The sequence below is a fragment of the Gobio gobio genome (genome assembly GCF_949357685.1).
Source record: "Gobio gobio genome assembly, chromosome: 4".
In the NCBI taxonomy this organism is placed as follows: Eukaryota; Metazoa; Chordata; class Actinopteri; order Cypriniformes; family Gobionidae; genus Gobio; species Gobio gobio.
Genome location: NC_137100.1, coordinates 66,855,464 through 66,879,532, shown reverse-complemented (window position 1 = coordinate 66,879,532; position 24,069 = coordinate 66,855,464). Strand labels below are relative to the sequence as shown.

The 24,069-nt window shown below is 38.3% G+C and overlaps 1 protein-coding gene across 1 annotated transcript in view; it reads left to right on the top strand.

Moving 5' to 3' along the window:
- brinp1 (bone morphogenetic protein/retinoic acid inducible neural-specific 1) overlaps nucleotides 1-24,069 on the top strand; it is a 285,384-nt gene that overhangs the window by 47,388 nt on the left and 213,927 nt on the right. The window contains exon 2 of the mRNA XM_079814697.1: nucleotides 21,270-21,537. Within this exon, the coding sequence (XP_079670823.1) occupies nucleotides 21,320-21,537 (218 nt within the window). The 5' untranslated portion in view covers nucleotides 21,270-21,319. The remainder of the gene's footprint in view (nucleotides 1-21,269; nucleotides 21,538-24,069) is intronic.

Below are 24,069 nucleotides of genomic sequence, written 5' to 3'. Positions count from 1 at the left end.
CACCCAAAAATGAAAATTGTGTCATTAATGACTGACCCTCATGTGGTTGGACACCCGTCAGACCTCCGTTCATCTTCAGACACAAATGAAGATATTTTAGTGTAAATCTGATGCTCTGAAAGGCCTCCATTGGCTCAACTTTACACTCTCAAGATCCTTAAAAGACACTAAAGACGTCGTTACAAAGTCCATCTCACTACAGCGGCTCTACAATAACTTTATGAAGCGACGAGAATAGTTTTTGTGCGAAAAAAACCCCCTAAATAACGACTTATATAGTGATGACGATTTCAAAACACGGCATCATTAAGCTTCGAAGCGTTATGAATCAGTGAGTCGAATCATGATTCGGATTGCGTGTCAAACCGCCAAACGGCTGAAATTTGGCGATTCAAACTGCTGAATCGACTCACTGATTCATAACGCTTCGAAGCCGAAGCAAAATTTACATTTTTGGATGAACTAACCCTTTAATGTGTTTATAAGCAAATGAAAAAAACACTAATGTCAAAACTTCTAAAGGGCCCCAAAACAGCTCAGACTCCTAGGGGTTAATTATAAGCATTGGTTTCATAGAAAGTGAAAAATATTGAATAATATAATAAAAATCCATGCAATTCTATCTCAAACTCACGTGAGATGATGCCAGGTATAAATAAATAAGCTCTAGTCGATTGGAAGGGTGATTAAGGACGACTTATCTTTCGTCTAATTGAATTCGCTACAAGCCTAGCATGGCTAATTTATCTGGAACAAACTCCCCAACACCTCGACCAGCCGAGCTGTCGGTCTGAGCGCGTTAATGACTTGGCTTTACGACAGCGGCCGTCCTGCTCGTCCTGCCCGGTGGAGGCGGTTCTGTCTCGGCCTGCGGTCTCCATTGATCCTCCTCGTCTCCTCCCCTCTCCACATAATTCACCGGCCAGGTAAATTGGAACAATAAGTCAGACCATTAGTGAATTAGTTTGTTTTGAAAATCGTGCATTGATCCGAGCTCTGCTGATTGGGTTGAGGCAGGCGTGGGCATTTAATTATCCAGCCGAGAGTGCTGAGCTCGGACTCCTGAAGGTCAGCGCGCGATGCTCGCGGTCTCCGGCTGTAATTGGCAGAGCGCGCTTGTGTGGCCGCGCGGAGTGAGCGGAGCCCGCGGCGCTTTTATAATTGTGACGCCTCATAATCTGAACGGGACAAATTGCACTACAATCTCTTTTACCCTCCCCTGTTAGCTCTCCCCCGCGGTGCAGTGCGCGACGCGAATACAAATCTAATGTAAAACAACATAAAACAAGAGCGCGGTCAGAGACTGGAGTCCTGCTGGCCGGTGGGACCTCGGGATTGGGTTTCTGTGGCTGATCGCCCAGCGTCTGCCGTGCTGGAAAATCATTTTTCTGCGGGAGTCTTTGTTCAAATATGCCAGAGAAACTAGCAGATGACCCACTGTACACCTGCACTGTGCCTGCTCAACCATCCACACTGTAGAGTCCCGCATACGGACGCGCAACGCGCAGCGTTCATTATCTCTCCATCAGGGCTTCCTGAACATGTGCGCGCTTCCTACGGTAAAGATACATTTGTAATATTTGTTTTATGCCTGAATTGTGCAATAAATATACATGCTGTATTGTAAGTGTTTAACAGTGAACAATAACATATATTTATGAACGAGAATAAACTAATACTGCCATATATATTGCTTATTTTGAAAATATTACTTTGAGTGTCTGTATATGTATATAATCACACACACGCAAAGACTCGCACACAAAACACACACTCGCACACACGTACACACACTTAGGCACATGCACACACAAACACACTCACGCACACATACTCACACACACACAAACACACACTCACTCATGCACACACTCACACTTGCACACACTTGCACAAACACAGTCACACACACTCACACACAGACACACTCGCACACACACAATCGCGCACACACTCACCCATGTACACACACACTTGCGCACGTGCGCATACACATAATCATACATGCACTTGCGCGCACAAAAACAGCAAACACACTTACACACACAGACACACTCGCACACACACAATCGCGCACACACTCACCCATGTACACACACACTTGCGCACGTGCGCATACACATAATCATACATGCACTTGCGCGCACAAAAACAGCAAACACACTTACACACAAACATGCACACACTCACAAGCACACTCTCACTCACACACATGCACGCACACACTCACTCATACATATGCACGCACAAACACACTCGCACACACACGCACCCACACACATGCACATGTGCACAGACGCACTCACACACGCACTCGTGCACACATACTCACGTGCACACACTCACTCACACACTCACACGCTCTCTCTCGCACACACACGCACACACACACACACACACACACACACACACACACACACACACACACACACACACACACACACACACACACACACACACACACACACACACACACACACAAAACAGCAAACACACAAACATGCACACCCTCACACACACACACACACACACACACACACACACATGCACGCACACACTCTCACTCACACACACAAACTCACTCGCACACACTCACACACACATACTCACACGCACGCACACATGCACGCTTTCACACACACACACACACACACACACACACACACACACACACTCACGCACTCATGCACACATACTCACATGCACACACTCACTCACACACTCTCTCACACACATGCACACACTCTCTCTCACACACACACACACACACACACACACACACACACACATGCACGCACACACTCTCACGCACACACTCACTCACACACATGCACACACAAACACACTCGCACACACACTCACGCACACATACTCACACGCACACACACATGCACGCTCTCACTCACACACACACTCACGCACACATGTACACATACTCACATGCACACATTCACTCACACACTCTCTCTCACACACACTCACACAATCACACACACACACACACACACACACACACACACACACACACACACACACACACACACACACACACACACAATACAGTATAGTCCATTGTTAGTTAATGTAACTTTAATAATGCAATTAATGTATTAGTAGTATATAAAGAAATTAATTATAATAAATACATTAATATTAAATATAATAAAGCGTAATAAAAATGTTCATATCTGTCATTGGAGCATTGCATTGAACAATTAGCATCTTAGACTGGAACGATCCATAAAGACAGATTAATGCTAAAAACATAACATATCAGCATTATTGCATGCATTTGCGTTAAACTGTAAAATGTCTGTTTTTATAGTCAAAGGCATTGGTGAACATCGAGATAGCATTGATTCAGACGACTCAAGCTCAGACTATGCACATCAGGTTTAGAGGCCTTGGCGCTGGGGTTTTGAAAACACACTTTGGCAGCAAACATCCAGCACAGAGGCAGTGTGTGGTCAACATCGAGTGCACAGGGACTCCAGAACAAACCCAAACCCTCGACTTCCTCTCAGAGGAGTTTGTAGGCGGAAACTGTTCGATACGTCCTCACAAAGCACAGTCTCCCCGCTTCAATCCCGCAGCTCTTGGGAGCCGCAATACAAATAGGGGACAAGCCTCCATCCCTGTGAAGTTTTAGGAACAAAGCGCAGCTCAGCCCCTATGAAGGGAAACAGCGATTGATTGAGTCCACACAAGACCTGCATTAGGAATGAGATTTCTGAATAAAGCCGTGAAGACAGGAAGCTCTGAGAGTGAATGAGACCATTTACAGGCTCGAAAAAAAAGGGCAAACACAAGAATTAGCTCAACGAGGCAAGAGGGTTTAATGAAGACAAAACAAAGCTAAGCTTATTATTATTCTTCCGATTCCTCTGAGTGCTAATATTTAACAGTAACTCACAATAGCAATGTTAGCATGTCGGTTCATGTTAGCAACGGGCTAAAACATGTAAGAAAGATACTAGCGACGTGCTAGACATAAACATGCTGGAAACATGTTATCATTATGTTAAAACATGTAAATATGCAGACATATGCTAGAAACATGTTATCATTATGTTAACATGTCAACACAGAGACACATGCTAGAAACACGTTATCATTATGTTAAACATGTAAACATGGAGACATGCTAGAAACATGTTATCATTATGTTAAAACATGCAGACACATGCTAGAAACATGTTATCATTATGTTAAAACATGCAGACACATGCTAGAAACATGTTCTCATTATGTTAAAACATGCAGACAAATGCTAGAAACATGTTCTCATTATGTTAAAACATGCAGACAAATGCTAGAAACATGTTATCATTTTGTTAAAACATGTAAATACGCAGACACATGCTAGAAACATGTTATCATTATGTTAAAACATGCAGACACATGCTAGAAACATGTTATCATTATGTTAACATGTCAACACAGAGACACATGCTAGAAACACGTTATCATTATGTTAACATGTCAACACAGAGACACATGCTAGAAACATGTTATCATTATGTTAACATGTCAACACAGAGACACATGCTAGAAACACGTTATCATTATGTTAAACATGTAAACATGGAGACTTGCTAGAAACATGTTATCATTATGTTAAAACATGTAAACATGGAGACTTGCTAGAAACATGTTATCATTATGTTAAAACATGTAAACATACAGACACATGCTAGAAACATGTTATCATTATGTTAAAACATGTCAACACGGAGACACATGCTAAAAACATGTTATCATTATGTTAAAACAGGCAGACACATGCTAGAAACATGTTCTCATTATGTTAAAACATGCAGACAAATGCTAGAAACATGTTATCATTATGTTAAAACATGTAAACATGGAGACACATGCTAGAAACATAATATAGTTATGTTAATACATGTAAGCAATGTGTTAAACATGCTAGAAACATAATATAATTGTGTTAATACATGTAAACAATGCATTACAAATGCAGAAACATGCTAGAAACATGTTAGCGAAATGTTAGCAATGTGTTAAAACATTCTAGCAACATGCAAAATTATGCTAGCAATGTGTTAAACATGGTAGAAACATAATATAATTGTGTTAATACACGAAGCAATGCATTAAAAATGCAGAAAAATGCTAGAAACATGCTAGCGAAACGTCAGCAATGTGTTAAACACTCAAGCAACATGCAAAATAATGCTAGCAATATGTTAAAACATGTTAGAAACACATTAGAAATGAACTAAAACACTTTAGCAACATTTTTAACATCGTGTTCAAACATGCAACAATCAAAACCTAAGGACACGACGGCAACTCCCAGAAAGAAGAAGCGATTATTTTAAGCCATCATATTTCTTTTTAATTAATCCAAGAGAATGGTTTGGCATTATGGCACACTATTAACTGATTGTTCTGATTAACCTGTTTAATATTAATTGTGGGATGCAGGGAAAATGTTATGTAATTTATGTAGTTAATATGTGCAGACTGACTTTATAATACTCCTGTGAGTAAAACCTTCAAACTTCAAAAGCTTTTAAAAGTTATTTTATACTTTTTACAACTCATCTAATTGTGTTATCATTTGTGTTGACATAGCTTGATGTTCCCTGGATGTGTTTTGGTCAAATGGTACATGAAAAAAAAACCTGCACATATGATAATTTGTCACATTTGTTCATAAGTGGATTGGTTTAATCTCCAATCATCCACAAAACGCGAGTCCTTCAGACGAGAGATTTGTGAACAGCGTGTGTCTTTCTCCGAGGGAGACGACTAAAGCACAGGGGTAGATAATAGTATAAGTGTTTAATATGAAATATCTTTTCATACGGTGCGTCAGCAGGGGGATATTCATCTGTCAGACCCTCTTCTGAAGACGACTGGCGTTCATTGATTTTCCAGTGCAAGGAACTCGTTGTAATAATTGTGTGAAGTGGAAATCCAGTGCATTTACCCACTTAAGTTATTTAGCTGGCACGTTTAATTCCAGAGACGGACACCCTGGGTGGTGTTTTTCATTCACATCCCTTTCTTCCATAAAATGAAACAGGATATTCATCAAGAAAAAAAAACCCTTATAGGCCGTAACTTGATGTTATCTAATGGAAATTGATTGGATGCCGCAGCGTGGGCGTTCCTGAGCCGAATGAATCAGAGCTGAATGTGAGCTTGCAATGGCTAAAGAGCTGTTGGACTGATTAACCAGGAGTGCACACAGCCTTTGTGCAACCTCAGCCGGTTTGTGCACTAATAGTAGATTCACTTAAAGGGGACCTGTTATGTAAAATTCACTTTTACATGCTGTTTGAACATTAATGTGTGTTGGCAGTGTGTGCCCACAACCACCCTATAATGGTGGAAGTCCACCCACTAAATCCCCATAAATAACAAGCAGTGTCTCAGAACAAGCAGTTTGCAGATTCTAGCTTTTGTGACGTCACATATTATTAGGCCCCACCCCCACAACCGCTGACTATTAGCATAGACCCCACCCAAGACTACTGACAGACTCCACCCTATTAGCATAGACCCCGCCCAAAACTGCTGTCGGACTCCACCTTATTAGCATAGACCACGCCCATGACTACTGACGGACTCCACCCTATTAGCATAGACCCCACCCATGACTGCTGACAGACTCTGCCCTATTCACATAGGCCCCGCCCACGGCTGCTGACAGACTCCGCCCTATTAGTAAAGACTCCGCCCACGACTGCTGTCGGACTCCACCTTATTAGTATAGACCCCGCCCACAACTGCTGTCGGACTCCACCCTATTAGCATAGACCCCGCCCACAACTGCTGTCGGACTCCACCTTATTAGTATAGACCCGCCCAAGACTACTGACAGACTCCACACTATTAGCATAAACCCCACCCATGACTGCTGACAGACTCTACCCTATTAGCATAGACCCCACCCATGACTGCTGACAGACTCCGCCCTATTCACATAGGCCCCGCCCACGACTGCTGACAGACTCCGCCCTATTAGTATAGACTCCGCCCACAACTGCTGTCAGACTCCACCCTTTTAGCATAGGCCCCGCCCACAACTGCTGTCAGACTCCATCTTATTAGTATAGACCCCGACCACGACTGCTGTCAGACTCCACCCTATTAGCATAGACCCCGCCCACAACTGCTGTCGGACTCCACCTTATTAGTATAGACCCACCCAAGACTACTGACAGACTCCATCCTATTAGCATAGACCCCGCCCTTGACTACTGATAGACTCCACACTATTAGCATGGACCCCACCCATGACTGCTGACAGACTCTACCCTATTAGCATAGACTCTGCCCATGACTACTGACAGACTCTACCCTATTAGCATAGACTCCGCCCATGACTACTGACAGACTCTACCCTATTAGCATAGACCCCGCCCTTGACTACTGATAGACTCCACACTATTAGCATAGACCCCGCCCTTGACTACTGATAGACTCCACACTATTAGCATAGACCCCGCCCTTGACTACTGATAGACTCCACACTATTAGCATAGACCCCACCCATGACTGCTGACAGACTCTACCCTATTAGCATAGACCCCACCCATGACTGCTGACAGACTCTACCCTATTAGCATAGACCCCACCCATGACTGCTGACAGACTCTACCCTATTAGCATAGACCCCGCCCTTGACTACTGATAGACTCCACACTATTAGCATAGACCCCACCCATGACTGCTGACAGACTCTACCCTATTAGCATAGACTCCGCCCATGACTACTGACGGACTCCACACTATTAGCATAGACCCCGCCCTTGACTACTGATAGACTCCACACTATTAGCATAGACCCCACCCATGTCTGCTGACAGACTCTACCCTATTAGCATAGACCCCACCCATGACTGCTGACAGACTCTACCCTATTAGCATAGACCCCACCCATGACTGCTGACAGACTCTACCCTATTAGCATAGACCCCGCCCTTGACTACTGATAGACTCCACACTATTAGCATAGACCCCACCCATGACTGCTGACAGACTCTACCCTATTAGCATAGACTCCGCCCATGACTACTGACGGACTCCACCCTATTAGCATAGACCCCACCCACAACTGCTGACAGATTCCGCCCTTTTAGCATAGGCCCCGCCCACGACTGCTGACAGACTCTACCCTATTAGTATAGACTCCGCCCACAACTGCTGTCAGACTCCACCCTTTTAGCATATAATCGTTTTGACTGAGGGCAAAGAGAAGTTTCATAACTTTTTTTTTTAAGGATATTTAAATATGCATGCAGTGGAGATAATGTAGGAGTTGCCTGGACCACATGTGTGTGGCTATTAATGTTTAATATATATTTTTTAAATGAAAATGAAAAGAGGCAGAGAGGTGTTTTATGACATATTTCTCCTGGAGCGCTGTAGATCTGAAAATTCAGCTTTTGTCCCCGTTATGATCGAATCACAGGACCGGAATACCAGTAATTTGCCAAGAGATCTCTTTTATTATTTTATATATCAGACATAGTTGAGACATTGAAAAGTTATTGTCTCATGCCAGCTATATGTTTCTCCATTCCTCCATTTCTCTCCCCTCCCCCTTCTTCATCCTCTCCTCGTCCCTCGTCCATCTCTCATCTCGTCTCGTCTCTCCTCTGAGTCTCCTCGTCTCTCCTCGTCTCGTCTCTGAGGCTGGACACTCAATTTGAATATTATATATACTACTAACAGAGGATCTCACTTGGAAGAGACTTCCTTAGAAGGAAGAGAAACATGCGTCCTATGTTTAAAATAGAGCGTATACATCATGCTTACATCAGTTGCACAATCCACTTTCCTTATAAAGAATCAGTTTACAATACATCATAGAACAGATGCATGCTACTGTGTGCATCAGTGGAAACATGTTCTATAAGAGTGCACATTCCTGTAACAAATATAGCTCATCCAAGTCTCTCCTTGGGACACAATGTTCAACACAGTCTGACTTACATTGTACATTATACAAATAATTATGAAAAATAATAAAACATAATAATACTAAATAAAAATAACATTAAACAATAAAATTTCGATCTTCAGTCCCTCCTCTGGAACTACGACAGTCAGTTCCACACCGTCACCCCTCCAGTGGCCATCTAGTGGAGCAATAGTGAAGAAAAGGAAAGGCAAAAGAAAGGAAAACAACAAACAGAAAACAAACAAAACAAATAACCCAAACCCATGATATGTCCCCGCATACTATGTGTCTTTTATCATCTATGTGTATGCATTTAAAATGTACCCCATACATCTAAGAAAGGAAACATTAATAAAATCTTCGCCAGTACCTGAACTTTTCAGTAAATATACCTGAATTCCTTCAGTTCCTGGTTCAAAATAACAAACTAAAAGAAACGTTGACATCAAAGAATCCTATCCCTTGGGGTTGTAAATCAGTAAGCAGGTGTTGATTGTTTGTCAGTTGTGTTTTATAAGTATAAAATCTATCTTCACCTCTTATCAAAGCATGTCTTGAAACATGTCTGTTCATTATTCATTTGTTTAGAAAAGTCAACTCAGTTGTTTTGTATTAGAATGATTCCAACAATCTAAAATAACTTATGCTAAGATCTTGCTAAGGTTTTCTTAGTTAAAAATGTTAAATTCACTTAACCTTTGTTATCCAGAACTTCTCTTAAATCAGCAAAAGCAGTCTTCATCTTTAACCACCACCATGTTTTGGAATTATCCTGTCATGTCTTAATGATCTACAGGAGTGAAAACTATGATAGAGACATGTTAGTTCAATATCACACTTTCAGAGATTTCCCATTATGCTGAATCTGAAACTTCTAAACAATAATTGCACATAAGGCAACCAACTTCATGTTCCTAATATAAATTAAGAAGTTCTTATGTTATGGTCTCCAAAGTAATTAATTACAATCCCTCATGGTCTCAGCTGGTTCTTGAAAACCCATTCCCCTTATCTCTTTATGAATGATCATCTTTCCCAGGTGTTCCCCTTGCATAGTCACACCATCCAAGGAATGTGGTTGCTGGTGATCTGGTATGGAGGAGTTCCCATTTCTAGGGCAGACTACTGTAACTTCTCACAGCTCTCCCTTCAATGATGCTGTTGGCCTTACAAACATCTTCTCACTCTCATACACATCTCACAATCACACCTCCCTTCAGGAGATGCCCAGTAGCGGCGGTAAAATCTCTGCCTTAGATTGTCCCCTTTTTGGCCATAGAGGATCTTATCCGTCATTGAGAAATCACCTCATGCTCACTGGTAACCACTCTTTCCATTACGAAACCTTTGACAGGCATTTTCTTCAACAGAATCAAGGAATTGCATTCAAGAGCCATCAGAACCATTTGGAATGCCTAATAGTTTCAAAACATGGAGACAGATTAATAACAGCACTATTAATAACTTAAATCAATTAGTTATTACAACAATCCGTTCAAAGTTAAGTTCTGCTTCATCTGTAACCGGAGCCATCTGTCCTGTACATGGTGAAGACAAAGATGAGACAAAGAAGTTACTGGTCATAGAGTAACTAATCCAAAATGATCACTTATATCATTTAAGGTCTGTATTCATTTGAAAGATTGAGTGAATGAGTTTTGCTTGAAACATTTAATTATCAATTGCCTAGTATAATTTCTTTAACATCTCTGTGTCTATGATTTCCAACTGAAACACTGTGCTTTACTATAAATAACGTATCACTCATAGCACAGGCTCAAATAGCATTCAGCTGTCTATGACTGAGAGAGAACCCACTGAGGCAAAGTCCACAATACCCCAGGACTGCATTTTCATAAACTTTTAACATAGTTTCATACTACAATTTTTTCTCTGGCTTAACCAGAAATTGCATGTTATCGATTGCATCTTTGTTTATATTTGTCTTTTCTCTTTTTCCTTTTTTTTTATTTTTTTTTTATTTTCTTTATATATATAATATTAACACCAGACATTTCTGTCATTTGATCTCATCTAGAAATGTATTTTGCAGATGCTTTCTTTGTTTGCAGCCATTTTGCAAATAGATTGTATATGTTTCTCTATGTGAACTAGAGAAACAGCAGGCTATCTATTTATAAGTGTGTGTGTGTGTGTGTGTGTGTGTGTGTGTGTGTGTGTGTGTGTGTGTGTGTGTGTGTGTGTAGAGAGAGAGAGAGAGAGAAGAGAGAGAAGAGGGTACAGGGTGAATTCCAAAGAGAGGGGCTGCTCTCCCTTATGAACACTTGAGAAACTTGAGGAAAGGAAAAACAAACAGTTAAAAGTTAACTCATATATTTTCAATTGTATTTTACTTTAAAATTCAGTTTAACTCAAATACATTTTTTCTCTTTTTTTTCTTTACATTTTTCTTTTCAGTTGAACTCAGATCAGTCTCCTCCCCAAATATTGAACAGCTTTACTGTCAAAATCAGAAGGCCAACGATTCTAGCCACTTTTATTCATCAAGGCGCCTTATACCTTTAGCGTGTTTAAACGTTTTAGGGCTTTCTAAAGCTGCGCAACCTTTAGCGCAGACCCGCCACTTTAAACCGCTTTAATCTCACAGTTCGTTGCACTTCCCCGTACTTCTTCTAAGCACGGTTCTAAGGCCCGAAGGACACATTAGAGATTTTCTCTGCCCAAAAATAACAAAATTTAAAAATAAAACAAAACTGCAGTCTCGCCGTGTTCCGACCACCTTACAGTCACAACGAGCTAATTGCTAAATCGCATTACGGATTAATCTCCCGAAAATTTGACAAAGTAGTCTTTTGCACAAAAGAATCCACTTTAAACCCAGCTTCATTCAACATTTTGGAGGTCAGAATGCTGATCAGAATAACTTAAATAAATCACATCAATTTAAATTACTATGTCTGACACACATTTATTGGCAACAAAACTGGTATTTCAAAATAACACAGTTCTTTTTAGCAGTTTCAGTCACTGTCTCAACAGTTTATATATCATCAGGCAGACTTAGAATCTTTAAGAAAAAGAAAATGTCTTACCTGATGATAAATGCCTGAAATGCAGATCCTGTTCGTGTGACGCCAATTGTAGATCTGAAAATTCAGCTTTTGTCCCCGTTATGATCGAATCACAGGACCGGAATACCAGTAATTTGCCAAGAGATCTCTTTTTATTATTTTATATATCAGACATAGTTGAGACATTGAAAAGTTATTGTCTCATGCCAGCTATATGTTTCTCCATTCCTCCATTTCTCTCCCCTCTCCCTTCTTCATCCTCTCCTCGTCCCTCGTCCATCTCTCATCTCGTCTCGTCTCTCCTCTGAGTCTCCTCGTCTCTCCTCGTCTCGTCTCTGAGGCTGGACACTCAATTTGAATATTATATATACTACTAACAGAGGATCTCACTTGGAAGAGACTTCCTTAGAAGGAAGAGAAACATGCGTCCTATGTTTAAAATAGAGCGTATACATCATGCTTACATCAGTTGCACAATCCACTTTCCTTATAAAGAATCAGTTTACAATACATCATAGAACAGATGCATGCTACTGTGTGCATCAGTGGAAACATGTTCTATAAGAGTGCACATTCCTGTAACAAATATAGCTCATCCAAGTCTCTCCTTGGGACACAATGTTCAACACAGTCTGACTTACATTGTACATTATACAAATAATTATGAAAAATAATAAAACATAATAATACTAAATAAAAATAACATTAAACAATAAAATTTCGATCTTCAAGCGCCTTGAACGCACATCTATTTCGCTTCAAACGCTCGATTTATATTTGACGCGTGAATGGATTCAAAATGCAATTTTGGCGCTCTATTCGCGTTTGGTCAGACCTCAGACACCAGATTTCTAATGTAATCCCTTAATTTCTGTGAAAAAAAATGTGTGTATTCTTATGAGGATAGATTTATGCAATCCAAGTTTAATTATGAGTGCAGAGGTCTCCTTCTAAACCCACACAACCTCATGACCTGACATTGTGAAGGCTTGCTTTTACCAGTGATGGAAGATATGGCAGATATGTGTGTCAAGCCTCAAGGTACTTTCGGCATATTGCAATGGAAAGCTCGTCATTTTTCAGTAAAGCTGGGGTTTATCTTGCATTTGGTGTATTTTGCCTCTTTCCCACACATAGAGTATGCAGGCCTGTTTGCTTAAGTTCTGGTTTTACAGCTTCCCTTTGGATTTCTGTGAAAACTATTATACATTGTTTCATATATAGTCAAACTTTGGACTGGTGGTGGCGCTAGAGGGATGGAGTTAGAGACTTCAAATTTGCGATGGTGAGAGTTCAGACTGTCCTCTATGAGTGTGCCGAATTTCACAACTTTTTACCATACGGTTTTATGGGCTGCCATAGACTCAAGAGCGGAAGAATAATAATAATAAGTAGAACGCCAATGGATACAATATGTGTGCAAACTGTAAATCATTAACATTAAAGAGACATTACATTTTCAAACTTTTTTTCATTTGGAAAAGCGTGCACTGATGATGCACAACGAGGACATTTATTAAGAAAGCAAATTAGGTTTGCTTTTATGTGGACCATAACCAGGTCTGTCAAGGTGACTGTATTCACAGCACAATAAAGCACGGCATTGTCGATCTTCCATTCTCCGTAATGCACATGCAATTTCCCCGATTAGATGGGAAGAGGTGCATTACTTAAAACGAGAGGATGAATAAATGATGACCCTGTTGCCCCGACAGACAATATGGCTCTTTGTGCGCAATAAACATTAATCATGCCGCAAATTGCATTATTTTGTTAGACATCTAAACAGTTCCCCTGCCTGCGATGTCACAGCATTGCACTCAGTGCAGTATTAATGTGCACAGATTAATTATTATATGTTTGTACTTTTCCGTAAGCCTGCGGTGGGTTTGGCTGCGTGCCTGAGCGCCACAAGAAATATCAATATCAGACCCCATTCGTCACGGCCAGGCCTTCAGATGCTGGGATCGCTTTCCGTTTGATGCATGTGCTTCTCTTCAGTTAAAAGCCCATTTGCATCAATTCTTGTAGTTCAGACAACATCAAAAACTCTATAGAGGCTCATACGTGCATCACAACACTTGTGAACGTAGGGTTTTGGACACTTAATTGCATGCTACAAGTATTAGAGTTTTAATTTATATGAAAGGCAATTCGCTGAATACTTCTACTTAACCCTTGTACGGTCTTCGTTTGGGAATTGCACTCACGGTCTTTGGGGTCTCCACAGACCTCAGGCAACAAAATGTAATTTTGAAACAAAACATTAGTTTCTTTTAGAACAAATGTAATGTTTTTACTCAACATCTGTGTAGTTTTTGGAGTATTTATAAACATTTTTAAATTTATATAAATAAATTAAAAAATAAATATTTTTAATGGATTTTCACACAAAATCTGTTTTTTATGTAAAATTCACTTTATAAAAGACCCACATTTCTAACTTTCATTCCTGGGGATAACATGGATAATTTGACATGGTTTAGTGTTCCATCTTTTGGAAAATACAAAAAAAAAAAAAAAAAAAACCTCCACTATTTGCTATGTTCTATTTGACTGACTGAAAGACATCTTTTCACAAGTATTTTTCAGTTGGATCCATATATAAATGTTATGAAATCACAATTATAACAATGAAAATTAATTAATTTGGTCAAAGTTTAGCATTTTTTTGTACTGAATTTTTTTTCCAATGATGTTACATTATGATTACAATCAAACCTGAACAAGAGAAAAGTTTGAGTCTTTAGAGTTTATCATTTATTTCAAACATCTGATTTTCTTATAATTCTACACATTTAATCTACACTTCAGTTACTAACTGTGACAGAACAAAAATGAACAGAAATGAACAGTTATATTACATATTGAGTAAAAAATACACAACATGAACATCAAAATGCAATGAACTGAATAGCAATAACAAGCAATAACAAATGTATTCCTGTTTGAGTGTGTGTGAGTGTGTGTGTGTGTGTGTGTGTGTGTGTGTGTGTGTGTGTGTGTGTGTGTGTGTGTGTGTGTGTGTGTGTGTGTGTGTGTGTGTGTGATGGGTAGGTTTAGGGGCAGGGGCAGTGTTTGGGGATAGAATATACGGTATGTATGGTATAAAAACCATTACGCCTATGGAAAGTCCCCATAAAACATGAAAATCCAACGTGTGTGTGTGTGTGTGTGTGTGTGTGTGTATTGGTATTTTACTGTGTCAACTTAAAATAAATGAAAACAAGAAAATTAAATCTTGCCTTGGCAACTAGCTGAAATAAGCCTTTTTTATTTTTTATTTATAGTATTTTATTATTTTATTTTATATATATATATATATATATATATATATATATATATATATATATATATATATATATATATACATATATACTGTATATATACTATTATATTTAATTTAGTTTTATGTTTTAAGTTAAATTGTTGAAAAAATTATGATTTAAATAATTTTTTATGTATTTTTTATTTTATTTAATTCAATAAAAAAAATATATTTTTGTATTTTTACATTTTATCATTTTTTTCAAGAAATAATTATATCTGTCAGTGGCCTTTGGAAAGCAGGTCAAAACTACAGCACTGAACTTTTCCCTGTGAAGGTCTCGAAGGGTTAGCGTGTCCCTCTCCGCGTGTTAATCTCAGGAAAATGATGCATCGTTACATTGTGACAGGCAACCTCAAATTAGTCTGAAGTAATTAGTTAAAGGAGCCCTCATTAGACGCTCAGCTGCATATCTGTCATCGCAGCCACTGCAGGTGCCACTCCAGCACAACCAGTGCGGCTCCAGATCTTCATTCAGTAATGACTGGAAACACAAGAAATGATTGCATTGACAATTAGATAATTGCATAGAAGAGAGAATATTAATCTGCATTCGGTTGCCTGGAGCTCTTAATTATGCATGTCCTGTATAAAGACCTGCAGATCATGTTTGTAACATCCATACATTGATCATATAATATCAGATATTATTAATAAAGAAATATTTTGCCTGCAGAATGGTAATTAAGGAAGTATGCATGGTATAATGTTTCATAACCTTTGCTCTTTTTATAAATTAAAGATGGGCAAGGTCAGAGTTTTATTAGCAGTGAAAACACAAACATGTAATTAGATTCACATAATTCACATACAAGCCACACTTTCAAAAGTTAACAACAAATTATTACATTGAAGTTATTTATGAGAACAACCTCTTAATCTTGCAAAAGAGCGAAAAAAGAAGATCTTAATTAGGGCAACTGCATCAAACGTACATAAATTAATGTTAAAAAGTACATTATGCCCTATTTTAAAGTTTTGATGTTGTTTTCCTGCTTGAGTGTTGATTATTTCCTCATATTCTCCATTGTTGCGGCTCCTCTCTTCCCAGTCTGTCAGTAACGCTCTGTCTCTATGAAGCCCCTCCTTCTTAAAAGCACACTGTGCTCTGATTGGTTGGCTTGAGCAGTGTGTTGTAATTGGCGTTTGGGAAATGCCCCGCCCCTTACCATAACCGGCAGTTTCAACCATAGATATACATAGTAAAGGCTAGATGTCTCGTCCGCGCTGCTGGCCAATGGAGGTTTTAATGGTGCATGTACTTTTTAAATAACCATAACTTGTTAAATTTTCTACCGACTTTCAAACTGTTTGGTTTGTTATAAACGTAAGAGATGTAGTTATGACACTGCATACTTATGAATAATTATTCATAATTTGTTCAAGCATCCAGAATTATAGCCACTTTAATAATGTTTGTAAGAAACCAAACCATTTGTAAATCCGTCCAGATTTCAGCGAGATAAGAGTATTTGTGTTCAGATCACTCGCCTTACATCAGGTACAAGATGGCCGCCAGAAAGCTTGCCTGTGACAAGATGGCCGCCACTGATGACATTAGAGATTCCGCCGTAAGACATCTAGCCTTATTATGTATATCTATGGTTTCAATACACGACTAACTAACTCAAGCAGGCCCGCCCCTTTATTCTGTGCATTAATTATTATAATGAGGTGTTGTTTCCTGGAAGAAAACTCAAGATGGAGGCGTTTCAGGGAGTTAGAAACACTGACACTGAGATAGAGAAGAACTGGAGCGTTCTTAAGCTCAAACAGCAACACTACACACTACAGAACGATGTAAAAAAGCAGAATAGGTTGTTTTATTTGCTTCATTCTGTCGGAGGGTAAATGTTTGAGAGTTTGGCTCCTGGTCCTGGAGGGGAAGATCTTGAGGGTTATTACAGTTGAAAATGACTGTTATCGGGACATAACAACACAGAGACAGTCATAAAGAGAGCCGTGACATCTGCTGTGATATGGAAATGTTTTAATAGCGCTCACACAAGCCGGTCGTGTTAACCTCGCATGTGATGTATATTTCATACATTTTATATAAGTTTTGCATAAAGACATTGAACCATATTTTCAGAACCAAAACATTTGGCATTTTTTCCCTCCAAAATGATGCCCAAAACACCTGGTTCTCATTACTGCAATAGAAATCATCCAGAATTTCAATGAATAATCACATATTTTTATAATTAAACGATTTATTCAAGTCAAACAATGTTATTTAGCATCACTGAATCGACCTAAATACATTAATTTGTATTTTTATGGATTGCATATGAATTATTTGCACTTTATGCAGTATACTGTTATCGGTAACACTTTATAATAATGTTCAGTTGTAAGTCATTTATAAGTGGTTAGTTATGATGAACTAATCATATACAAAACATTCAATAATCATTATCAAGTGATATGCTAACATTTTATGTATGTTTTGTAAATTCCGTTACAAGTCATTTACAAGTGATTAGTAAATCATTAACTAATCATTTACGAAACATGACTATGCATTTCATAAATGTTTAATAAATTATGTTACATTTTTTGTATGTTTTGTAAATTCAGTTATAAATTATTTGCAAGTTATTAGATAATGATAAACAAATCATGACTATACGATCATAAATGATTATTAAGTAATATGCTAACGATTTACAAATATGCCGTAAGTTATCTTTAAAAAAAAATAGCATATCATAAAATAATCAGATCCTAAGTAAATGGTTATTAATGAATGTTTTGTAAATGATTAGTTAATCATTAACTAACCACTTATAAATGATTTACAACTGAACGTTATTATAAAGTGTTACCCTGTTATCTTTACTTTTAACTTAAATATGACCTTTTTTAACATTAAAATGAATGAGAATGGCTTTTCTTCCATTTTTAAGTGAAATATGACATTTTGGGACAGTTTTAATAAGATTGAAGATTTCTAGACTCAGAAACATAATTTATTAGATGATATGTATTTTCAAGCAGGATTTAGTAAGAATAAGGTAATCATATCAAACTCACATGTGTCAAGTGCGACTACACTCTCAGAAAAAAAGGTACAAAAGCTGTCACTGGGACAGAACCCATTACAAAGGTTCTAATATGTACCATTTAGTAACTAATATGTACAATTTTGGTACCAATATGTGCCTTTGAGGTACTAATAGGCCCTCTTTAGGTACAAAGATTGTCCCAGTGACAGCTTTTGTACCTTTTTTTCTGAGAATGTAATAAAATTATAACAACCTTAATATACTGTACAAAATGACTAGCAAGACGGACAAGCAGAAGCAGTTTTATAGACTTTTTCCTTCTAATATTTTGCCAATGTGTTTTTTTCTAAAGATGACTTGCATTGGCTGTGCAATTTTATAACACAATGCGACCAAAAAATTCAGAATCATGGCTCATGTTGTTTAACGTCTACAACGTTAGCTCATTGTTTTCACAGGAGTGTATTTACTCTTGTCCGTCTCACGCAGGATATCAGTATGCACCACTTAATTACATAAATGAATGCAATGTAATAAATTGATGTGCGAGTGGATTCGCGGCGTTAATTATGGTGAGATGCGCTGGCGTATTCCTCCACAAACCAAACCCATGTCACAACACATCATAACGCTGACACTCACCCCCGCCTGAACTTATCATGCCACCAATTAGTCTGAATAAAGTGAAGGCTGTTCTTCCTGTGTGTAATCTGTGAAAAGGGCAGCGAGTCAGGGCAGCGTGGAGCTCTGCAAACGGACGACTGTGGGATTAAGCGGCTAATCAAATCAAATATACGTTGCGGGTTATGCCAATAAGATTAGGTTTAATTCAACCCAGTCGTGTGAAAGCTAAAAGAGTGTTCAGTCTGATAAGAACGCTTTATTACATTGGTTATTGTACGCATTGCAGCAGTTTGGGAATGAAAATGACGTAACACCTACAGACTAGTGGCCATAAGCGATGTTTGGCCTATGAAAAAAACTTATTATTATATAAAAATACACTCTCAAAAATGCTGGGTTAAAAATAACCCAAGCTGGGTTGAAAATGGACTAACCCAGCAATTGGGTTGTTTTAACCCAGCGGTTGGGTTAAATGTTTGCTTAAAACAACCCAATTGCTGGGTTAAAACAATCCAATTGATGGGTTATTTTTAACCCAGAATTTTGCAGAGTGTATTATTAAAAGTTTGTTGAATATTTTGTAAGCATCTTGCATAGATGTGCTTGGAGTCAATCGTTTTATTTGTGATAATAACGCAATGAAACATGACAAACTGTGCCAACATACAAATAAATTATGAACACATGCAAAAACAATATTAAAAACTGATTATGTTGTAGTCAATGTATGCTTTTTTCTATATTTCATATTTTTTGCATAGTAAAATAAAACCTATAGTTGTATTTTTTTTTGCCAAATAATTGTGTTGTTTATGCTCAACAACGGTTCTGCTTGTTTGCAATGCAATGATAAATAAAGAGCTGGTTATTTTTTGGCCAAATCATTTAGGAAGATATGCAATTTAATCAAAAAAGTTTTTGCCTCATATTCAAACAAAACAAAACATATATATATTTTCCCTCATATTTTGATGGTTAAATCAAACTTGTAGGGTCATTAAAAGCAATAATATCCCCTCCGGACATCACTTTTGGCCACTACTGTACACTAAACCCTAAAAATAACCCCAATAAAAAACATTCACTGAAGAATTATACATTTATTATTCTTTTATCTCTTTTGACTCACATTTCAAATCATGCACTATGGTAAAAGTGTTTTGAGAACCAATGAAATATTAATAACTGATTATGTTGTAGTCAATGTACACTTTTAAGTCTATGCATATTTTTGTATAGTAAAATAAAACCTGTAGCAGTATTTTTTTTGTGTGCCAAATCATTTAGTTTTTTATGCTCAACAACGTCTCTGCTTGTTTGCAATGCAATGATAAATAAAGAGCTGGTTATTTTTTGGCCAAATAATTTAGGAAGATATGCATTTTAATCAAATTTAGTGTTTGTTTCCCCCCATATTAAAATAATAATAATAATATATTTTCCCTCATATTTTGATGGTTAAATCAAACTTGTCGGGTCATTAAGAGCAATAATATCCCGTTATGACATCACTTTTGGCCACTACTGTACACTAAACCCTAAAAATAACCCCAATAAAAAACATTCACTGAAGAATCATACATTTATTATTCTTTTATCTCTTTTGACTCGTGTTTCAAATCATGCACTATGGTAAAAGTGTTTTTTGAACCAATGATATTTAAATAACTGATTATGTTGTAGTCAATGTACACTTTTTAGTCTATGCAAATTTTTTGTATAGTAAAATTAAACCTGTAGCTGTAGGTTTTTTTTCTGCCAAATAATTTTGTTTTTTATGCTCAACAACGTCTCTGCTTGTTTGCAATGCAGTGATAAATAAAGAACGGGTCTTTTTTGCCAAATCATTTAGTCAGATATACATTGTAATAAAATTTTGCTTTTTGTTTTACCCTCATATATTACATTTTATATATATATATATATCAATCAAGCAATAATATCCCTTCCGGACATCACTTTTGGCCACTACTGTACACTAAACCCTAAAAATACCCCCAATAAAAAAACATTCACTGAAGAATCATGCATTTTATTATTCTTTTATCTTTTTGAGCTCTTGTGACTCGTGTTTCAAATCATGCACTATGGTAAAAGTGTTTTGAGGTCATAACATAGTATTGTGCATAATCTTTATTATTCAATAATCTGCTACTAATCATAATTCTGTGTGAAAAGCAATACAAGTTGTTGGTGTTTTGCTGCCTCCAGTGTTGATTTCAGCTGGAAACTGCTGGGATTTGTATGCATTTTAAGTTTTGCAGTTGATTTTTTTTCAATTTCAGAGTTTAGTGAATGACACTGAGATATTGTTTTGTGTTCTTCCCGTCCTGCAGGTCTCCACAGAATGGAGCGAGAATGAGCAGAGAGCGGTCGAGAGTGAAGCATGAACTGGAGGCTCATTGAAGTCACTTACTTCCTGTTTATATGGGACCATATAACAGTTCAGTCTTCCCGCCAAGAGCCCTCGGCCAACGAACAGCATGTTACCAAGCAGTTTGATTGGCTCATCTCGGACCGTGGCCCTTTCCACCACTCGAAGGGGTACCTCTCCTTCATGGAAAGATTTCGCCAAGGATTCACGACCCGGTATAAGATTTATAGGTGAGTGCGCTTAATCGACTCTGTTTGGTGCGATAAGAGCTGGAGCTGGTGTGCATATGCAAAGTTTCTGCTGAAAAGCGAGCGGATGGGCTTATGAAGAACTGCCCTCGGTGTGAACCTGCTTTATCATCCCATGGAGCTCAAAGCATATCGAGCATTGAGTTCTGCCCATTCATAGTGGGAGGATAGGCGTTCAATCTGATCGGCTCCTCAGTTATTGTGCTCTCGGGTTCCCACGCTCATGAAAAACCAAGGAAATATCAGAGTGTTTTAAAACAGTGCTGGAGAAAACCATGGGCATTTCTGAAGTGAATTTGTTCTGTTTGGTTCTGCAATATTGCATTGGAAAGAAATTGCTATTTGAGGGCGAGTGCAATCTTAGTATCCTGATTTTTTTTCAATCAAATCATGTAAAATTCAATTTGGGAAGCTGCATTGTGTATAGAAGTGGACTGTAGCTCTTGTGGAGCAGTGGTTTCTGTTGTTGTCCGTGAAAGTATTTCAAAGATCCTTGAAAAATAAAGAGGTAACACAAGTGTTGTCTTAAAGGGATAGTTCGCCCAAAAATGAAAATGTGATGTTTATCTGCTCACCCCCAGGGCATCCAAGATGTAGGTGACTTTGTTTATTTTAATTTTTAATTACGTCACAAATGACCTTTTAACCAATCAGGTCAGCATGTGGGTGGGCTTTCGCATATCATTAGTCTCAAGAGATGCCAGGTTAGACTGGATCTCTGAGCTGGCTTGAGTGAGAGGAGGCGGGGCTAATTTACCTGTTTATCTGCTCACCCCCAGGGCATCCAAGATGTAGGTGACTTTGTTTCTTCAGTAGAACACAAATAAGGATGTTTAACTTGTTAACCCGCACCAGATCGCGGGTGGGGGGGTTGACGGAAGTGTACGTTTATTTACTTTTGTTTTATACAAAATATTCAATCAACTATCACAAACTATGCATCATGCGAGGGCTAAAACACTCAAGATTCATTTTCTGAACTTGTTTTTGCAATAAATACACCAGAGAGGAAAGGGTTAAACGAAATGCTAAAGGACTGGCCATTTAAACATTAGCATAATAACCGCAGTACTCATCTCTCATCTCCTGTAGTGCAGATCAGATCGTACGAATCCAATAAACACCAGCTTACATGTCCGTGTAAGGGTCCACTCTTCAAAATGCATCCCACTTTTTAATCCAAAACATCGAAAAATAGCGAAAAAACTAAAAATCATCCTTTGTTTACATGAGCATTTTGAGTTAGATCTCCATTTTCAATGAAATATCTATTTTAATCAGTATTCTTACGATCTCCCCTGCAGCTTAGTCTCTTCCTCGTAATATGAACCCTCCCAGGTCTCTCTCCTCCAATCACAGGCTTTCTGATGAGTCATTACATACAGGAAGTGCCTTACTGGCTCCACAGGTGTCAGTCAAAGCGCCCATGGTTTTCGTTGGATAAAGTCAGTCAATGCCTAGCCAATGCCGTGCCAACAAAAGTTTGATTGATGGACGTAGTAACCAATCAAAAAGCATTATATTGCGTAGTGTTTGTAAGCATGGAATGAATACTGCTCATGCTCACCGTCTCCATGTAAAATGTTATTGCTGTGAGGTTAAACTTTCACCGTCGTGGAGGTTTAATGGAGCTTTGCTGCTGTTAGAAACTTAGCCTCTCCAGAAGGTCTTTGTGAGAAATATCATAAATGAGTCCATTGAGTTTGATTCTGGTATGGTTTTGGGATATCGTTTTGGAATTGGACACATTGGACATTACTAGGGTCTTTTTCTCTGGAGAAACATCTGAGAAGCAAAATATTTGGGGATTTTCCTTAAACTGGAAGGACTTCATTATCGGGTGATGTCTATGAATTAACCATCTTTTATGATTGATTAAAGACCCCCTGAGTGGTAGAAAATCCAGTTTTTAATGTTGTTTATATGTCTATGTGATGTCAAACCATGTGCCAATTCATGTCAACACCATCTCCTTAAAACTGCAGTGAAAAAAAATTACGTCACAAATGACCTTTTAACCAATCAGGTCAGCATGTGGGTGGGCTTTCGCATATCATTAGTCTCAAGAGATGCCAGGTTAGACTGGATCTCTGAGCTGGCTTGAGTGAGAGGAGGCGGGGCTAATTTACATATTCATTAACCTAAGGGTGTCGAGTTACAGTCAAGCTGTTTTAAGGCACGAAGAAATTTTTCACAGGGGAGAAAAAAAAAACGTTTTGATACATCATTTTGGTGAGTTTTAAGGGATTAAACGATTGAGGGACTTTTGAAAACGATGAGAAATTCTTCCAGGGTTTATAACTCCCATCAGTTGTGCAACAAGGCAGCCGAGTCAAGTATTTTCCCATTCATTTTCTCCATAGGGATTTCAAAAAGTCTTCAATAAAGAGTTTTAGGCCATGAACCAAAAGATCAGATGAATCGCAACAGATATTGCCTTTGATTCGAGGCACACACACACACAAAAAAAAAAGTTCTGGAAGAATGATAATTTATGATTAATATTTTATGAAA